The 19,693-nt window shown below is 33.3% G+C and overlaps 4 protein-coding genes across 4 annotated transcripts; 2 read left to right on the top strand and 2 right to left on the bottom strand.

Annotated features, from left to right (window-relative positions):
- Nucleotides 1–3,220: 3,220 nt before the first annotated feature.
- On the bottom strand, nt 3,221–6,097 carry LOC128395880 (dual oxidase maturation factor 1-like). The gene is made up of 8 exons (XM_053356355.1): nt 5,863–6,097; nt 5,744–5,801; nt 5,407–5,671; nt 5,184–5,340; nt 4,876–5,105; nt 4,582–4,698; nt 4,437–4,510; nt 3,221–4,353 (listed from the first exon to the last, which is right to left on the bottom strand). The coding sequence occupies exons 3-8, from the start codon at nt 5,531–5,533 to the stop codon at nt 4,087–4,089; spliced, it is 972 nt and encodes a 323-aa protein (XP_053212330.1). The 5' UTR covers nt 5,534–5,671; nt 5,744–5,801; nt 5,863–6,097; the 3' UTR covers nt 3,221–4,086.
- Nucleotides 6,098–9,361: 3,264 nt separating this feature from the next.
- On the top strand, nt 9,362–10,829 carry LOC128395877 (legumain-like). Its single transcript, XM_053356352.1, has one exon. The coding sequence runs from the start codon at nt 9,405–9,407 to the stop codon at nt 10,758–10,760; it is 1,356 nt and encodes a 451-aa protein (XP_053212327.1). The 5' UTR covers nt 9,362–9,404; the 3' UTR covers nt 10,761–10,829.
- A 674-nt stretch (nt 10,830–11,503) lies between these two features.
- Nucleotides 11,504–12,839, top strand: LOC128395878 (cathepsin B-like). The gene is made up of 3 exons (XM_053356353.1): nt 11,504–11,684; nt 11,751–12,540; nt 12,610–12,839. Exons 1-3 carry the CDS (start codon nt 11,553–11,555, stop codon nt 12,684–12,686), a joined length of 999 nt encoding a protein of 332 aa, XP_053212328.1. The 5' UTR covers nt 11,504–11,552; the 3' UTR covers nt 12,687–12,839.
- Nucleotides 12,840–15,174: 2,335 nt separating this feature from the next.
- On the bottom strand, nt 15,175–19,595 carry LOC128396031 (protein fem-1 homolog C-like). Its single transcript, XM_053356553.1, has 2 exons — nt 17,430–19,595; nt 15,175–16,608 (listed from the first exon to the last, which is right to left on the bottom strand). Exons 1-2 carry the CDS (start codon nt 18,867–18,869, stop codon nt 16,084–16,086), a joined length of 1,965 nt encoding a protein of 654 aa, XP_053212528.1. The 5' UTR covers nt 18,870–19,595; the 3' UTR covers nt 15,175–16,083.
- Nucleotides 19,596–19,693: the final 98 nt, after the last annotated feature.

Raw genomic sequence — 19,693 nt, 5'->3', positions numbered from 1 at the left:
TTGTTAGTTGAACCAGTTGATGATCCTGAGCCAGATGATGAACCTGAGCCATGATGAGGCACCTGAAGCAGCAGAGACCTGATGAAGCAGCAGCAGATGATGATCCTGAGCCAGTTCCTGATGATGATGACCAGAGTTGTTAGTTGAACCAGTTGATGATCCTGAGCCAGATGATGAACCTGAGCCAGATGGGCACCGAAGCAGCAGAAGAACCTGATGAAGCACCAGCAGCAGATGATGATCCTGAGCCAGTTCCTGATGATGATGATGAACCAGAGTTGTTAGTTGAGCCAGTTGATGATCCTGGGCCAGATGATGAACCTGAGCCAGATGAGGCACCTGAGCAGCAGCAGCAGATGATGATCTGAGCCAGTTCCTGATGATGATGAACCAGAGTTGTTAGTTCCAGTTGATGAACCTGGCCAGATGATGAACCTGGGCCAGATGAGGCACCTGAGCAGCAGAACCTGATGAAGCACCAGCAGCAGATGATGATCCTGAGCCAGTTCCTGATGATGATGATGAACCAGAGTTGTTAGTTGAACCAGTTGATGATCCTGAGCCAGATGATGAACCTGAGCCAGATGAGGCACCTGAAGCAGCAGCAGAACCTGATGAAGCACCAGCAGCAGATGATGATCCTGAGCCAGTTCCTGATGATGATGAACCAGAGTTGTTAGTTGAACCAGTTGATGATCCTGAGCCAGATGATGAACCTGAGCCAGATGAGGCACCTGAAGCAGCAGCAGAACCTGATGAAGCACCAGCAGCAGATGATGATCCTGAGCCAGTTCCTGATGATGATGATGAACCAGAGTTGTTAGTTGAGCCAGTTGATGATCCTGAGCCAGATGATGAACCTGAGCCAGATGAGGCACCTGAAGCAGCAGCAGAACCTGATGAAGCACCAGCAGCAGATGATGATCCTGAGCCAGTTCCTGATGATGATGAACCAGAGTTGTTAGTTGAACCAGTTGATGATCCTGAGCCAGATGATGAACCTGAGCCAGATGAGGCACCTGAAGCAGCAGCAGAACCTGATGAAGCACCAGCAGCAGATGATGATCCTGAGCCAGTTCCTGGTGATGATGATGAACCAGAGTTGTTAGTTGAACCAGTTGATGATCCTGAGCCAGATGATGAACCTGAGCCAGATGAGGCACCTGAAGCAGCAGCAGCAGATGATGATCCTGAGCCAGTTCCTGATGATGATGATGAACCAGAGTTGTTAGTTGAACCAGTTGATGATCCTGAGCCAGATGATGAACCTGAGCCAGATGATGAACCTGAAGCAGCAGCAGAACCTGATGAAGCACCAGCAGCAGATGATGATCCTGAGCCAGTTCCTGATGATGATGATGAACCAGAGTTGTTAGTTGAACCAGTTGATGATCCTGAGCCAGATGATGAACCTGAGCCAGATGAGGCACCTGAAGCAGCAGCAGAACCTGATGAAGCACCAGCAGCAGATGATGATCCTGAGCCAGTTCCTGATGATGATGATGAACCAGAGTTGTTAGTTGAACCAGTTGATGATCCTGAGCCAGATGATGAACCTGAGCCAGATGAGGCACCTGAAGCAGCAGCAGAACCTGATGAAGCACCAGCAGCAGATGATGATCCTGAACCAGTTCTTGATGATGATGATGAACCAGAGTTGTTAGTTGAACCAGTTGATGATCCTGGCCAGATGATGAACCTGAGCCAGATGAGGCACCTGAAGCAGCAGCAGAACCTGATGAAGCACCAGCAGATGATGATCCTGAGCCAGTTCCTGATGATGATGATGAACCAGAGTTGTTAGTTGAACCAGTTGATGATCCTGAGCCAGATGATGAACCTGAGCCAGATGAGGCACCTGAAGAAGCAGCAGAACCTGATGAAGCACCAGCAGCAGATGATGATCCTGAGCCAGTTCCTGATGATGATGATGAACCAGAGTTGTTAGTTGAACCAGTTGATGATCCTGAGCCAGATGATGAACCTGAGCCAGATGAGGCACCTGAAGCAGCAGCAGAACCTGATGAAGCACCAGCAGCAGATGATGATCCTGAGCCAGTTCCTGATGATGATGATGAACCAGAGTTGTTAGTTGAACCAGTTGATGATCCTGAGCCAGATGATGAACCTGAGCCAGATGAGGCACCTGAAGCAGCAGCAGAACCTGATGAAGCACCAGCAGCAGATGATGATCCTGAGCCAGTTCCTGATGATGATGATGAACCAGAGTTGTTAGTTGAACCAGTTGATGATCCTGAGCCAGATGATGAACCTGAGCCAGATGAGGCACCTGAAGCAGCAGCAGAACCTGATGAAGCACCAGCAGCAGATGATGATCCTGAGCCAGTTCCTGATGATGATGATGAACCAGAGTTGTTAGTTGAACCAGTTGATGATCCTGAGCCAGATGATGAACCTGAGCCAGATGAGGCACCTGAAGCAGCAGCAGCAGATGATGATCCTGAGCCAGTTCCTGATGATGATGATGAACCAGAGTTGTTAGTTGAACCAGTTGATGATCCTGAGCCAGATGATGAACCTGAGCCAGATGAGGCACCTGAAGCAGCAGCAGAACCTGATGAAGCACCAGCAGCAGATGATGATTCTGAGCCAGTTCCTGATGATGATGATGAACCAGAGTTGTTAGTTGAACCAGTTGATGATCCTGAGCCAGAAGATCCTGAATTTGATGATGACGAAGAACCAGAAGCTGGTGAATCAGCAACAGATGCTTTCGAGTCTGATGAGTCTGTGTCTTCATCGTCCTCATAACCTCCATCGGCTTCGTCACTTGAATCCTCACTAGTGGTTCCATGGTCTGTATCAGTGTTTGTTTCAGTTTCAGCAAAAGATTTACCTTTGGATGTTGACTCTGATGGTGATGTAGTTTTTGGTTTGAGAGAGAAAATTGATTTCATAGGGTTTTCAATTTTTAATTCCATGTTCATTGGTGATGGCAATTTCATCGCATTAGCTTGGTCTATTGCAGTGAGTGCAACGACGGTTAAGGTGAAAAAAATAAAAAGATTATTCATTTTTGCTTTTTTACAAACTTGTTGAAGGAATAAGATGAACTTGTCTGATGAGTTGTACCTCTAAACTTGCGTTTATATATGATTTTAAGTGGTGTCTGATCAAACAAATGTAAACTTAATTCTCTCTGTAAAATTCACAACAAGATACAAAGTTTATTTTTTGCTTATTCATCTTCACATTAGAATGTCGCGAGTTTTCTGACGGATAAATGTTGTTTCAGTACACCAGTACTCTAAAGTTTAAGGGGAAATTTACCTACTTTTACGTGATTGAATTAAGTTTAACCTTTCTTTCTACAGTTAAAGTATAAACTAGTTAGAGTTAAATTTAATTTATATCAAATTTCAGCTGAATAACCAAAAAATTTAATTACAATTTTCCATAGTCAACTAATAAAGTAATGCCAATTAAAGCCGACATTTCTAGGATACAATTAAGTTGTGAGGAGAACTGAATCATAATTCAGTTCTTGCATCTTATCATAATCCAAGGTGAGATAGTTTTTCATTTTTACCTGCAACATTCTGAGATATTATGTAAATAATTACGATAATTAAATGTTTAAGTTTCTCGTTTATAAAATTTATTTGTAATTCTCCAATAATGATCGGAACAATGCCGTTAACATCAAAGGTCCTAAGCCAACCTTTTTCATTAGAAAATACTCTCGAAAACCCTGTACACCCATTTAGCAAAATAATACGATAATTTTTTCAGAAAATGTGGAAAAATTTGTGGGTAAGTTGAAAGTTTTATTTATATTGTATTTTAAATATATCTTTCTCACCAACACATTATTTGTTCAGGTGGAATTTCTGGTAATTAGATTTTCAATTTTATCGCATGTTGGCTGTTATCTCAAAACTGTTATCTCTTTTCCATCTAATTCAGTACATACGATAGACTAAAACCTCATTTGAACATTGGCGACATAGAATTGATTTGAGATTTTTGTATAAAGGATTTCGGTGTTTTCCCAAATTAAATATTCTTGCCGATAATAACTCTCCAAATAAAATTTATTTAGACTTGAAACAGTATTGATATCAACTATTGAGTTGATAATGAAAATTTTTCTACCCCTCGAGATCCACCAGGTATCACACCGACTACTCGAGGTTGAATAGGTACAGTAATCGTTTTGGGTACAACATAATGAGGCTCGGTGATCTCTTGGATACTTTTCGATTGATTACCAACTGCAACGGGTCGATCGATACTCTTATTTCCTCCATCACGAAGAGTCAATCGATTTAGCCGAGAAAGTCTATCAGAGGTGACCTTTTTCCGTAAGGCAACATAATTCGAATCACCATTCTAGTTGCAATTAAAGAAAAACAATTAATCGAATTATCCTTGATCACTTTTAATTATATTACAATTTTAAAATAAAGACATACCTTCATTTTCAATGTGCTGTCCGTCGATACGCTTGACCCATCACTTTGTAGTCTTTTTTTATCTTCATCTATTTCTGGAATTGAAAATATGAAAATCATCATACAATTGAATAATATTATTCGATTTCAGATCAACTTTCCCTACCTCGAAAGTAATCTTGATAGTTTTGAATTATATCGATGCCGAAAAATTGAGCCGTTAGATCAGGATATTTAATGTCAATAATGTAAACAAAACTCCCCAATAGCAAGCAAAATAATCCTAATTGTTGGTGGAAAAAAAGTCCATTATATACAGATAATTGCAATATTATTTATCGATAAACATCAAATGATTATCGAAATTCAATTTTTTCATATATTAAAAATAATATATACTTTTTTAGTTTAGCAGTGTAATGAGATTTAATGATTTTCAAATATTAATAATAATAATTACCGTTGGTTAGATTTATCCAATAAGCCCATGAATAGTCAGGGTGTAAGAACTGCACTCTACCACCACTTGGTGATTGAAATGGAATCTCCAATGGAACTGGATTATTATGTAAAGCCCAAATCATATTGGTTGTAATTAGAGATAATCCAGTAAGCATCATCATTAAGGAACCATATTCAATAACGATACAGAAAAGGCAACTTGATAATAACCAACAGCCAAGAGAAAACCTATTTATTATTGATGGATTGATTAAAAAACTTTTCACAACAATCTCTTTCTCAAATCAATTTGATTGACCAACTGACCATAAGAAAGTGTGACAATACCATGAAGCCTGTTGATAGAAGTGTGTAAACCTAAACTCTTCTCCATCTATTGTGAAATAATCAAGTACCCAAAGAAATGGAATCGGAAGTCCATTGGAAGCTGATAATCGATATTGATACTTGAGATGACCAGTCTCTAAGATTAGAATAAGAAAATATTGTCAATCCAAATCAAAACCATTTAATAGTTCCACTTATTTACCTTCTGAAAGTTTTGGTTTATCAGCTGATGATGAAACCCAATTCCATTGAAATTGTTCATTATAATCAAAATTAATCATGTCCGGAGGGATTTTATCTGTTGATTTGGATACATCCAAGTCTTTCATGGTTATATTGAATCCGAAAAGGCCAATATGTAGACCAACAACGGCAACGTTCGGCAACGATTTTCATTGGTGATGAAAACCTCAACCTAACCAGGGTATTGATTGAATCAGATTCCCAATAAGGTGAATGATAACATACTACAGACATGATAGATAATATAACAAGAATTGATAGTAATTCCTTTTGAAAATCAGGTAAAAGTTACTCACCGATAATTATTAATGGAACGGTAAGAAAAACGGTAATTCGGCATATGAAAAACCATCTCTAGAATAGGAAAAGTACATATTTATTTAATCGTTGGTGGTGTAAATGATCAACTAATTACCTCTCTTCCTGGATAACCTGGTGAAATGATTAGAAAAATTAACCAAAGACAAAAATATACAATCAAAATCTTAGTTAAAAAATAGTCGATGTTTGGAAAAGTTAATCTATTTGAGTAACTTGTTGGATAACCTTCATCACGAAATAAAGTTAAGAAACTTTTATTTCCAATTGAATCAAATGACTCCATGTTATTATTAACTATTTATTGAACAATTTAATCTCAATTTACAATGATGTAAAACATTATTGAATTAATTATTTACCTGAAAATTAGCTTTCACATTCAAACGGAAATGTAAATCATAACCAACGAAAAAAGTTTTCCGATATTAATTTCAACCCAATTAACGGAAATGTAAAATTTTCTCATTCTGTTTTTAATCACGGAAACGGAAATATGAATTCACTCAGATAATTTCTGCATTAAATTGATTATATCTTCAACATTTAATTCAATTTTGTCTCATTGAAAACAATTTAATCAGAAATCAAATTTACCGGTAAAAGGCAACTCTAGCTACCTATGTGTCTACAAGATGGCGCTGCTAGTTACGTGATTTGGTTTTTTATTGTAATTTGAAAAGTAATTAAATTTTCAACTGAATCAAAAATAGTTAACAATTAACTTTGATTACTATCTCGCTCCATTGATTAATTGAATGTTATTTTGAAGTCACTAAATGTTTGATTAACTCTCTAAACACTTCAATTAAATTTTTGATTAGATTATTGCCAAAACCATTCAAATCAAAATTAATCACTGACAGTTAATTGTTAAGTTAAAAACCTTGAATCAAATCAACTTATCAACTTTTTTTTTAATTCATTTGTCTTCATTATTAGAATCAGATTATTGATAAAAAAAAATCTTATTTAATTTGTTTCTTTCATACTCAATAGATTAATACAATCAAGTTAATCCATCATATTAGTTGTCAAGTAATCAACTAAATTAAACTAAATAACCTTCACAAATTGAGTTGATTAGCCAGTTAGTTGGTTGATTAATTAAAAGGGGAAAAAGAGACTAAAAGATTAGTAACAATTTAATGTTTCTGTTTGTTGATTACTTGTTTAACTTTCAACAATCAAGGTTATCAAGTGTGTGTATGTGTATATGAATTTTGAATGATGATTTAGTTGATTAAAAGTTTACGTAAAAGTGAAATTGGTTAAAATAAACAATTTAAATTTAACAAACAATTAGCAAACATCCTTAAAAGCATAAGGATAAATAGTTGTATAATTAACTAATCATCAGCTTTATCGAATTCAAATATTAATCGAAATGGAAAAGTAAATAACAATTAAGCTAATCAGTTAATCCATCTAATCAGCTGAGCAGATTAATATTGATAATTAAACATCAATGCAACTGTGTAAGCCTCTTGTTGTTAACCAAATTGTATTAATAATAATCATAATGATTTGTTAATTTAGTTTAATTGCTAAATATAAATTTCTAATTTTAAATTTACTTGTAAATTAATTTACTATAAATAACATGATATGTTTTAATAGTTTCTAAAATAGTAATCAAATGATTACAGTTACGAATATAACTGATTAACCTTGGACAATTAAAAGAAAAGTTAATCAGCAATTAGCCTCGATAATGTTTCTTTCTAGAAATTTGTTAATTGTAAGATTCTTACTCAATATTTTCAAGTACGTTGAAGTTTTTTTTTAATTGTAGGAAAAGTTTTTCAATTAACTTAAATTAAAACATCACAAAACGATCATCAACCTCGGTAACAATTAGAATTTCTCATCACTGATTAAATTTAATTATTATTAATACGATTGATAAATTGTTATCAATTTTAACACTTATATTTATCATACAATACAACAACAATTAACGTCAGCGTATTAATTACTTTATTAATCCACACAAGCTATCAATTAATTAATTGTTAAGGGGAAAAAAGCAATTCAAAATGTACAATAAACTCTTGAGACAATTAAATTATATTTACAATTAACAATCAATTAATTGTTACAGAATCAGTTTGATTGTTAATCTTCAAGAGTATTGGACACTTGATAATAATTGTTTACTAGTTTCAACAGTTGATTCAATTAAGTTAACGATGTTGATTAGCTCAACAATTAACGTTTTTTTTAAACCAGGAAAGTAACAATTAAAAGTGAATGAAAAAATATCATTGATGACAATGAACTTGACTACAATTTATTATGATAATTAAGTTTTTTCAACTTAATTTTCTTGGCAACAATTTAACCATGATGAATGTCATTTATAAATCATATTGATGATAATCCAATGTTATTTACCTTAATTGTGCTGCCAAAAATTATCAAATTATAAACAACAATCAACTTTTCAATTAACAATATATATGGTAATCATTTTAAATCAGTGGGAATAACAGTTAATTGTTGTTTATTATCAACCTTCAATTATGATTAACTTTCATTGAATAAGGAAACAATAATGTAAACAATTAGACAATGAGACAAGAAACAATTAACTCTGATTGTCCAAGAGTTTGCTTCCTTTTGCAATTAATTGTTAAATATTAATAATAATAACAGAACAATTAATCAATTGATCCAAAACAATTGATTCACTTTTAGTTAAAAACAAATTAGATTGAAAACAATCATTGATAAACTATTTCGCTAATCAGAACAGTTAATCAACTGATCACGTTGTTAATTGTAACAAATTAACATGAAAGTTTGATAATGTTTTATTGGTGATTAGTGAAATAAATATCATTGCCACAATCAAACTGATTTTGATTCTTAATTTCTTGGAAATATTGATTCAAATGAATATGTTGACATCGATCTCAACAGTTGCCAATTAATTTTGGCTTTAATCACTGAACGAACTGTCTAAGTTAATTAACAGTTTACAATTAGATGAAAGTTATTAACATCAACTGTAAACAGCAATTAGATGACAATCAACGATATCAACCCAACCATTAATAACACAACAAGATCAATGCACTTACATATTCAAACTTATTAATATCTTAAAGTTGATAAAGTTTTTCTTACTAATCGAGTTGAGGATAATAATAATATAAACATACAAAAAGTGCCCAAAATTTTCAGATCAATGGCTAATTAGAAATACACTGAACTAATAGTATGTGTCGAATTCTAGTTCGAGAATGACCTGACCTCAAACAAAGCATTATCTCGATAGGTTTCCTGGTGAATTCTCATAACACCTACCATGCATGTATTGACGTGGTGATTGAGATAATTAACTATCATGAATCAGTGAATTATAATGATTGTTTTATCCTTACTGGTTAATCGCTGAGTAATTATCGATAATGAAAAACATATGATTTACAATATAACACGTTCCCATTACTTTGATAAAATTATGTTGTCATAATAATGGTATTGTTTTTATTGGGAATTATCGATAAAAACAAAGTTAATCTCTTGCCTAATCCTAGTGGATTATGTAACTTAGATTATTTGAAACATATATAAAAGAGACAATAGCAAACACAAGAGGATCATTCGTATTATTAGTTTACACGAGAAATCATGTTATCCTTTTTCACCTTGTTTGCCATACTTTTCACCTTAGGATCTTCCAGTCCTTTGGTTGACCAATTGAACGCCGTCAATGGAACTTACAACATTCAAGCAGTTCTGATTGCTGGTTCCAATGAGTTCTACAACTATCGTCATCAAGCCGACATTTGCCACGCTTATCATGTCTTGAGAAACCATGGTGTCCCCGCTGAAAACATTATCGTCTTCATGTACGATGATATTGCAAATAATAGAGAGAATCCATTCCCAGGAAAGATTTATAATATTCCAAATGGACCTGATGTTTACGAAGGTGTTGCAAAAGACTACACTGGAAAAGATGTTAATGTCGCTAACTTTTTGGGAGCTCTTAAGGGAGACAAGGAATTGGCTGCCAAAGGTAAAAAAGTTCTGACCACTGGACCAAATGATCACGTCTTCATCTATTTCTCTGATCATGGTGGTGCTGGTATTCTTGGTATGCCCTCAGAATACTTGTCATCGCAAGATCTTAATGATGCCTTGGTTTACATGAATAAAAATCAACTCTACGGTAAACTTACTTTCTACGTTGAAGCTTGTGAAGCTGGTTCGATCTTCGATAAAATACTTGCTGATAATCTCAACATCTTCGTAACAACTGCCTCAAATCCCGAAGAGTCAAGTTATGGTGTCTATTGTGATGTTGAGGGTCCTCTTAGTGGTACTTGCCTTGGGGATGAATATTCAGTCGCATGGTTACAAGATTCTGACAAACAAGATCTCAAGACTGAAACTCTCGAACAACAATTCAAGAATGTCGTCAAAAATACTCCATCTTCTCACCCACAAGAATATGGACAAAAATCTTTGAGCAGTTTAGATGTTGGTGAATTCCAAGGTGAATCTGCATCAACAAACAACATTGCAAATGAACCCGTTCCAGCTTCAGGTCAAGTTAACAGTCGAGATATTCCTCTTCATTCACTTCGTTCAAAGATCATCAGTTCTAATGATGCTAGTCAAGTCGCTATTCATAAGAAACAATTATCTAAAGTTATCGCTGCCCGAAAATACCTTAAAAAATCCCTTTCAAAGGTAATTCAAAGCCTTTGCTCAGCTGGTTTCTGTCCAAATGTTGACCGAGTTTACAATACACGAAAACCTTTAGTTGACCACAAAACTTACGATAAGGTAGTCAAACAATTCCATTCAAGTTGCCTTAACATTGGTGTCAACTCTGATGTCCTCAAATATATGTACACTTTTGTCAATCTCGTCGAGGAAAACAAATTCAACGAATCTACTCTCAAAATTTTCTTACAAACTTTGGAAAAATCTTGCAAAAAACATTTCGCCAACAATCAATTCCAAGCAATTGTCTAATTAAACGAAAATGTATCTCTTTATACTCAATGAAATGAGTTGAAATCAATAAAATCCATTGCAAATGAATCCAATTGTTTTCTCATAATTTTTTCTGAGTTCAAGGTAAACTGATCATTATAATGAAGAGATCGATACAAGTTTGTTTTGAAACAATCATTATAATTGTAACAAAGATTTTACAGTAATTAATACATAATAATCTGTGAAAATATTGACAGTCAGTTAACTAACTGTTTTCCAAAACAAATAACCATAACCAATAAAAACACCTTCAAGTTGATCAACACAACTTAGATTAACTTGCTACCTGCTAGTTAATTATTGATAAATTGGATTATGATTATCAGAAAATCACCATTTAAAATTTATCTTTCTATTGGATTATATTATACATCGAAAGTATTATAAGCTATCAAGTATTAATAATAATCCAGTGCTGACTTGAATCAATCAATAGAAAATAATTATCATAATGACATCAACTGTTATCTTTAATCAATTAATCCTAATGGTTGATAATTTGTTTTAATCTTTTAAATGAAGCCCTAAACTTGATCAAATCAACTTGTGATTATGAAATTAATAACAATTAGTAGATGTCATTGTAAAGATAAACAGTTGATATCGAAGTCGAATCGTCGAATGGTATTGATATAATTTAATAATAGATAGTCTTTTTGGTGACATAATTAAAGTCACAAGATTCATTGAATTGAGTTGAAACCAGTATAAAACGCCAACAATTACTAACTATTTGACAAGTTAAGTTTCTGACTGAATTGAGTCAACATGAAAACGATAATAATTTTTTTCACTTTGATCTGTTTTGTTTATGGCTCTCGTCGATATGTTGACAATGGTCTTCATCCATTATCCGACGAGATGATCAATCAGATTAACTCTCTTGGAACTACATGGAAGGTAAATTGTTAATATCATAGATTTGAATGATTTCTATTGTTTAATGTTATTGTTGTTCCGATTTAGGCTGGTCAAAATTTCGATGGAGTTTCATTAAATGCGGTCAAGCGTCTTCTCGGTGTCCCCTCGAGATCCAACAAAGCATCTAAAAGACCATTGAGATATATTCACCATCGTAATACGAATGATTTACCAGAAAGTTTCGATTCACGAACAAAATGGCCCAATTGTACTTCATTAACTACCATTCGAGATCAAGGTAACTGTGGATCATGTTGGGTTTTCTCAGCTATCGAAGCCATGAGCGATCGTCTTTGTATCCATGGGTCAATTGATGTCCTTTTATCAACCCAACAAATGGTCACTTGTTATGGTGATGGTTGTCAAGGAGGTTGGCCTGAGAGTGTCTATGGTATTTACCAAGAAGAGGGTATTGTATCTGGAGGATTATATCAGGGTGGTGGATGTTCACCTTACACTTTACCACCTTGTGAGCATCATATTAAAGGACCTTTACCTACTTGTCCTGATACTTATCTTCCCGCTCCCGAGTGTAAGAAGGAGTGTGTTGCCGGGTATGGGAAAACTTGGGAACAAGATAAGTATTACGGACAAGAACCTTATGCAGTCGGATACGATCAGAAGCAAATCATGAAGGAGATAATGACCAATGGTCCAGTTTCAGCTGATTTCACTGTTTATGCTGATTTTCCTAATTATAAATCGGGTGTTTACCAACGAACTACTTATGATTCCCTTGGTGGCCATGCAATCAAGATCATCGGTTGGGGTACCGAAAATGGTACAGATTATTGGTTGGTAGCCAATTCATGGAATGATTATTGGGGTGACAAAGGTTCGTTCAGATAGAAAAAAAGAGATCATTATTATTATTATAAACCAAACTAACGAATTTTCCTTTTAGGTTACTTCAAGATTCGACGAGGAAATAACGAATGTGGCATCGAAGATGATGTTGTCGCTGGTTTACCAAAACTCTAATCTTTTTAAAATAAAATTTGAGAATTTTTCTTTGAATATAAATAATAACATTTCTTATTTTATCCAATCTGAATACTAAAATTTCATTGATACTATTGATATAATGATAATTGAATTTTTACAATTAATAAAATAAAAGCATACACAAGTAGACATATCTTTCGATAAATAATAGTTCTTTGACTTTCTCTAGAATCTGATGAATCTGATCTCAATTGTTCTTGGTGGTTTCACATAATAGTCTCTAGTGGGAATAACAAGGTTTACATGGGACGTTTCAGTCGTTGCTTAGATTGAAAAATTGAAAGAAAACGGATGAAGCAATTGTTTCAATATAAAAATATTCAACCTCTTCTAAACGATCATGAGCTTGAAGAATTGGAATATCTCACCGCTGAAACTGACCTCTTGGACTATCATCTAATAGTATGTAGTTTTATTATTCAAATTAGGTAAGACGATATGAGTGTTTGTCAGCTCAACGCCAGCTAATTTTTTTCGTCTTGAGGTTCAGTTTAACTGTCTCCGGCCCTCCAGGCCTTCTTTTGACTATAATGACCCTTAATAGTGAAGACCTAGCCTAACCCAATTTGTACAAACACATTTAAGTGCAGCTTGAATCGTAAGCCAAAAAAAATCAGCTTTATGCTCGAATTTTTCTTCGATAGATTTAAATATATTGAGCTGATTCCGATTGTTCTTGCAGTATCTTCTTATTCAATGTGTCGAATTATTTTTCTAGAAAATCATCAAATGACTTTTAAGGAGTTTCAATCTACGGTTACTCGAAACTTTATCTACCTTTATGATTATCACGCGAAATTGGTTCGTAGGCAAAAATTACAGCTACTAATAAAACAACTTTCGTTGAAATCTCGCAATCGAGTCTTCTGATTAACATATTGAAACTTATTAATATGTTTTCTTAATTATTAATATTACTCCATTTCAAGAATGAACATCGTTCAACCAATATGCTTGGGTGTAAAATAAGAAACTAGAGGTAGAGAGAGTGATTTATTTAGAAAGAGAGCCATTGGTAGTAATCAAGGCACGAGAAGCGATTCTCTCCACAATTTACTAAAATATTGATTCAATCTAATTGTCAATTGTTGGAGTTTTTAACATGTTTCAATTCAATTTATCTGAACAATGAATCCTATGACTTTAGTTATATCACCGAAAGATAATTTATCTAGTATTGATTATACATATTCGATGATTTAATATCTCAATCAAAAGTATATATCAACAATTAGATCTAATTAATTATCTAATCATCATTTATCTAATGTATTGAAATATTATAAATTGAATATGGTTAATTGTCGATATGGTCAACTTTTATTTTAAGAAATTATTGAGTAATTATTACAATATTAAATTACTATAAGTTATTGAATCAACCTTGAGGTTGATATTATTAATAGATTTCTCCATGTTAGTATATTGACTAACAAGTAAGTTAATATTCAGTTTATCATGAAATTATGATCAAGTTAATTAAATCAATTTTTGCGCTTCTTATCCTATTGCTTAATTACTCCAACTGATCATTTGATTCGTTGCTCAAATCAATCAAAATTTAAAATGAATTCCGTTCAAACCTAATCCATGCTTACACTTTTTTATTTTTTATTATTTTTATTTTCTGATGATAATAATTAAAAAAAAGTGAAAAAAGGTAACATGATTTGTTTCAATGACGTTTCAACAATTAACTGATTGTTTTCAATCTCTTTTATATTTATCTCAAATCATTTTTAATTGTATCACAATCAATTTGTCATCTTTTAAATGTACTTATCACTTGAAAAATGAAAACAAAGTGACAATCATTAAAATGAATCACAAAGAGATAATTAATTCTGATAACATGTAATATTATTTGATTGTTTCCTCGTTGATTGTTACAATTTGAAAATAAGTTGAACAATCTATTGATTTGATTAACAAATTATTATATGTGTAATATTATATAATAATAATCTAGTATCTATTATTATATGATAACTCACTTGAATCGATGACTTTAATATGACCTTTACTAAATTACTTCCGAGTTATCAAGTTTAATTTTGAATGAGGAAAAAAATTACAATCAACTAATTTGGTTAACTATCAATTAGTTGATTATTTTCATGGTACAAATTTTAATTGTTACGATTGAGAAATGAAAACGAAACTGAAATTCATTCAACTGAAACAGTTAAAGGATCGTCGTTACTACAATAAATCAAATTGAAGCTTCGTTTGGTTAAACAATCAGATTGTTAATCAAGAGGAGAGAGAGAGAAAGTAAATGATTAAGTGTTAAATTGTTTGCTAATTGAAAGTGAATAACATTTACTGTAAATTACAATTAACGACAATCAACCAGTCGTATCAAGATCAATGTCCTCAAGTATTTATACTCGATTGTTTTGTCAACTGATTAAATAAAAAAATATAGTTAATTGTTAAAACGATGAAAATGAATGAAAATAAATGATAATCGAAATGAGATTTTAATTTTTACACTAAATAAATGAAATAAATGAAATAATTTTTTAATTTTCTTTTTTTCAATTGTTGATTTAATTTGATTCAATCAGAGGTTCAGGTTTGTTAATTGGTTTTTGCAAGAAAACAAAAGTTGATCAAATGTATTGAGTGTTGTTGTAATCATCCATCAATCAATGGCAGCATCGTCATCATCATTGTGATCTTTAATCGTCATGATTTACTTGATTAAGAAATAATTTTATCATTAATTAAATTACCTTTCTTTTTTGTCTTTCCATTGATATTTGATTGTTTATAAGGTTGAATTTTAAAGACAAACCTTCATTTACATACACACATATTAAATTATGCATTAAAAATACATTCTCTTGTTAATTGATGGCAATTAACTAAATGATAAAAGTCAAGACGATACATTATAAACCCTGTTAATGGAAATGGTCAGTTAGCTTAAAACAATTAGATAATAATAACAATAGTATGGATGATGTGACGACGACGACGATGATGATGATGATAATTGAAAAGAGATGATGACAAGAACATCAAAATTGGAACATAAATTAATAATATCTCAATATTAAAAGTGTTTAGGTTTGTGAAGATCTTGGTGTGTGTATTGTTGGTTAGCTTTTTTTTTGGTAAAACTTTTTTTTCTTGCAGTCACATTGGTGATGATGACAGAGATGATGATGATGATGATGTGAGTGACAGTGTTGTTTATGATGATAATATGATGATGAGAGTAATGATAATGGTGAAGAAATATAGAGAGAGGGAGAAAGTGAGAGAGTGGAGGAAATAATGTTTTCTTTGATGGATAATGACTTGACTCTTTCTTGTTTTTCATCTCTCTTCGTCTCTCTTTTTTTTTCTATTTTCGTTAATTACGTTAATGAATGCTGAGAAAATCTTCCAGAATTAATGGTAAAACACCTTGATAAGGTATTCTATTTTCGATGATTTTTCTAGCTGCTAAACAACGAAGTGAAGTAAATGGGAGAAGGTTAAATGATGGATCCGTGCGAAAGAGTAGCTTATAAGGTCGAGTGCCCCTTGAATTGGCACGACAAATGTGAGCACCATATTCAAATAAAATGTCTCGAACTTTGATATTGTAATGAAACTTGAGACAGGCGATGTGTAAAGGTGTACATCCTTCATTATTCACGGTATCGACCTTGGCACCACATTCCAAAAGTAATCGAGTTATTTCAGGACTTGGGAATATATTATTTACAGTGACGTAACTTTGTTCCAATTTGTTGTTCTTGGAGATGACAAGGTGAAGAAGTGCATTATCATTAGAGTCTCGTGGGTCAATTCGGACCAATTCAGCGATTAATTTACGCATCAAATGGTCTTGAGAAGCGTCTTTTTTGATAACAAGAAGGATATGCATCAAGTGGGTGATACTCTACAGATAATAATCAAGAAAGAAAGAAAAATTAAATCAAAATGTTAAAAAAAGAAAAGGTAAAAGGTCATCAAAATAGTCAACAGTCAACAAGGTTAACCAAATTCTTGAATCAACCATACGAATTGACAGTAAGATTATTTTGAAAATATTAAGTATAACTATTAAGATGAATATTATGTTTATCAATGTGTAAGATTGATGAAAGATATTCAGTAATAACAGAATATACAAGAACGATAATGACTAATCTTTGAAGATGATGCCAAGTTATCACTAGTTAGAGGATGGAAAAGAAGAGAGAGAGAAAGAAAGAAAGAAAGAAAGAAAGAGGAAGATGAAAGGAGATAGATATTCACTTTGTTCTGGTTATTGCGTAGTAATTAGTTACCTAACAACAAGATGATCGAATTGAAGAGGAATATTAAATTATAATCAACAAATCACTTTCTTTTCTCAATCTTAACATAATCAATATCAAATCAATTCTTCTAAACAATTATCAAGATATTAATAAGAAAAGGAATATGGAAAAATAAAAGATGAAAGATGAAAGTGAAATGATGAATAGACTTTAGGAAAATTGAAAGAGATATGAAAATGGATCTTCATCTTAACAACAACAAGTAAGATGATATTACAATGGATGATAAAAAGAGGAAAACAATAACAACAACAAGTTAATTGAGTGTTTTTTTTTGAAGTAAATCCTGTTAACAGTCTGAGATAAATACTATTAATCTCTTTACGTATTCTCGTAATTATGTTGTATTAATGGAAAGGACAGAGGAGATGGAACAATGAGAAATTAACTAAATTACCTTTAAACACAAATCAAAACTATCCTGTTGTTTCTTGAAAATTGGTCGAATGGTTAATAATCTCATGACAGGACGTAAATCAGTGACTAGCAGTCGAAGTGTGTCAAATACATCCTCAAACAATGGATACTCCTTATGATAACCAGAAATGGTTTTATTGTGAAAATCGAGAAAAAGACGAACCAATCCTTCAAAAGAATAACATGTTTCATGATCAAGTATCGTATCTTTTTCAATCTTAAGGCTTAAAGCATATTTCCAAACGTCGACACCTCGTTGATACTGTAAACTATCTGCATAAGCTGCCGCTCGAAGGAACAATTTTGAAATCATGTCTCGGTGGAAAGGGCCCAAAATCCTTTCAAAGATGAGCAACGATTGAGTTTTAATCGAATCCATATCGTGGGCAAAATTTTCTAATTCTTCGAGAGTCTCAAATTCCGTAGCAAAAGAATAGGCAGTTTTAGGAGGTACTTTTCTTTTAACAATCGGATTGAAAGGATCTTTATTTCGTATGGCCAGAGCTTTAGCCCAACATGAAAGGGTTGCTTGGAGATCAAGTCGAGTGTCCAGAAAGGTTGCACCAAGTAATTCGTGAGCTTCGGCAATCCTTTCATCTGAATAATTACGAATTGCTAATAGATAACTGACAATTCGTGTAGCCATTTTGAGACAGGCAAGTTGAAGTGCATCATTACCATGCTTTGATTTAATTGTTACATCGGCTCCATAATCGATTAGTAAAACAACCGTACCAAAATTACGTTCTTGAATAGCATAATGAAGAGCCGTTTCTCCTTGTATATCATAGGCATTAACTTCAACTCCATAGCTTAAAAGTAATCGGCACAATTGGATGGATTGAACAGAGTTAATTAAACACGTTCCACCAGAATGATTGGCTCTAAATATGTCAGCACCACTTTCAATTAAAAATTTAACAATCTCAATGTGAGTCATATAACATGCTGATCTAACTGGAGTTGAACCAGTATCAGAAACTGAATTGATGTTGGCTCCGTGTTTTACTAGACACTTGACCACATCAAGCCAGCCCGAAATAGCAGCGCACCATAAGGGTGTAACAAAATGGTGAGTTCGATCATCCCTGCCTTCATAAACACCACGTAATTCAACATCAGCACCACATTGGACGATCAAATATTCAACCATTTCAACATTACCATGGAGAGAGGCCAAGAAAAGTGGTGCACATCCTTCACGAATCCTGTTAACAAGTTCCCGACGTTGATGGATTGGTAAAAGTGTCAAATTTTCAATCAATTCTAACGTAAATACTGAATTGGGGGTGGCTTTTGAGCATTGATGATATAGATCAATGAAGATCGCATCCAGGTGAGCTTCGGGGTCAACTCTGAGTGACATCCAGGTAGTATATGGGTGACTAATTCTATTAAAAAGTTTTAAGGCTCTTTCCATTGGAAAACACTGGTCGGTAGTAGGTCAAAAAATATACACTAAATCACCAAGAAACATTGAAACTATAAATCCATAGAAACGTAGGAGTGAGTGGGAAAGAGCACACATACACACTCAGAGTGAGAGATGAAGTGAGATATCAAAATGATAAAAAGGTGAGGTAAAAGAGGAAGAGATAAACACAGGTAAAATATATACACTCACACACAAAAACAAAGGGAAAATAAAATAGAGAAATAGATTAAGGAAAAAGACAGAAAGAAAATGAGGCAATACAAGATAGAGAAAGAGAGAGAGAGAGAGAGCGAGAACAATAACAACAACAAAGAGAGCAAAAAAAATTGAGTGAGAGAGAGAGAGAACAGAAAAAGACAACAATAGATTCTGTCTTTCTGTAGATATTAAATATTAGCTGTTCGATTAATTAATCTCCAATGGTCACCAAAAGAAGCACATAACATTAATTGTTCAATGAGAATCATAGGATTTACTTAAATCACTTGGATTAATTGAAAGGGGAAATAAAACACATTCACTTGAGAGAGATAAATAAATTACCAGAATTTGGGAGAAATTAACACCAGCAGCTTGACGACAAATTATCATGTAAATGAATGAATTGAAAGAGGAGATGGATGATGATGATGAAGAAAAGGGAAGAGAAGAGAAGAGAGAGAGAGAGAGAAGAATAAAAAGACAGCAGAGAAAAAAGAGAAAGAGAAAAAAGAAAGAAGAACCAGAAAAAGGAGGAGAATAGAAGGGAAAAAGAAAGGAAAGAAAGAGAATGAAATGAAAAAGAAACTGTCTTTGTGTCCCTTTAATCA

This window comes from Panonychus citri, unplaced genomic scaffold (genome assembly GCF_014898815.1).
Source record: "Panonychus citri isolate SS breed McGregor unplaced genomic scaffold, ASM1489881v1 Contig00142, whole genome shotgun sequence".
NCBI classification, from domain to species: Eukaryota; Metazoa; Arthropoda; class Arachnida; order Trombidiformes; family Tetranychidae; genus Panonychus; species Panonychus citri.
This window is presented reverse-complemented; position numbering and strand designations above follow the sequence as displayed.

Excerpts from the sequence above, each read along its gene's own strand:
- LOC128395880 (XM_053356355.1), bottom strand. The coding sequence starts at position 5,533 with ATGAAAGACTTGGATGTATCCAAATCAACAGATAAAATCCCTCCGGAC. Across the intron at positions 4,699-4,875 it reads TTGGATAAATCTAACCAACG|GATTATTTTGCTTGCTATTG; the intron begins GTAATTATTATT and ends ACCAACAATTAG. Across the intron at positions 4,354-4,436 it reads ACAGCACATTGAAAATGAAG|AATGGTGATTCGAATTATGT; the intron begins GTATGTCTTTAT and ends AATTGCAACTAG.
- LOC128395877 (XM_053356352.1), top strand. The coding sequence starts at position 9,405 with ATGTTATCCTTTTTCACCTTGTTTGCCATACTTTTCACCTTAGGATCT.
- LOC128395878 (XM_053356353.1), top strand. The coding sequence starts at position 11,553 with ATGAAAACGATAATAATTTTTTTCACTTTGATCTGTTTTGTTTATGGC. Across the intron at positions 11,685-11,750 it reads CTCTTGGAACTACATGGAAG|GCTGGTCAAAATTTCGATGG; the intron begins GTAAATTGTTAA and ends GTTCCGATTTAG. Across the intron at positions 12,541-12,609 it reads TGATTATTGGGGTGACAAAG|GTTACTTCAAGATTCGACGA; the intron begins GTTCGTTCAGAT and ends TTTTCCTTTTAG.
- LOC128396031 (XM_053356553.1), bottom strand. The coding sequence starts at position 18,869 with ATGGAAAGAGCCTTAAAACTTTTTAATAGAATTAGTCACCCATATACT. Across the intron at positions 16,609-17,429 it reads GTTTTGATTTGTGTTTAAAG|AGTATCACCCACTTGATGCA; the intron begins GTAATTTAGTTA and ends TATTATCTGTAG.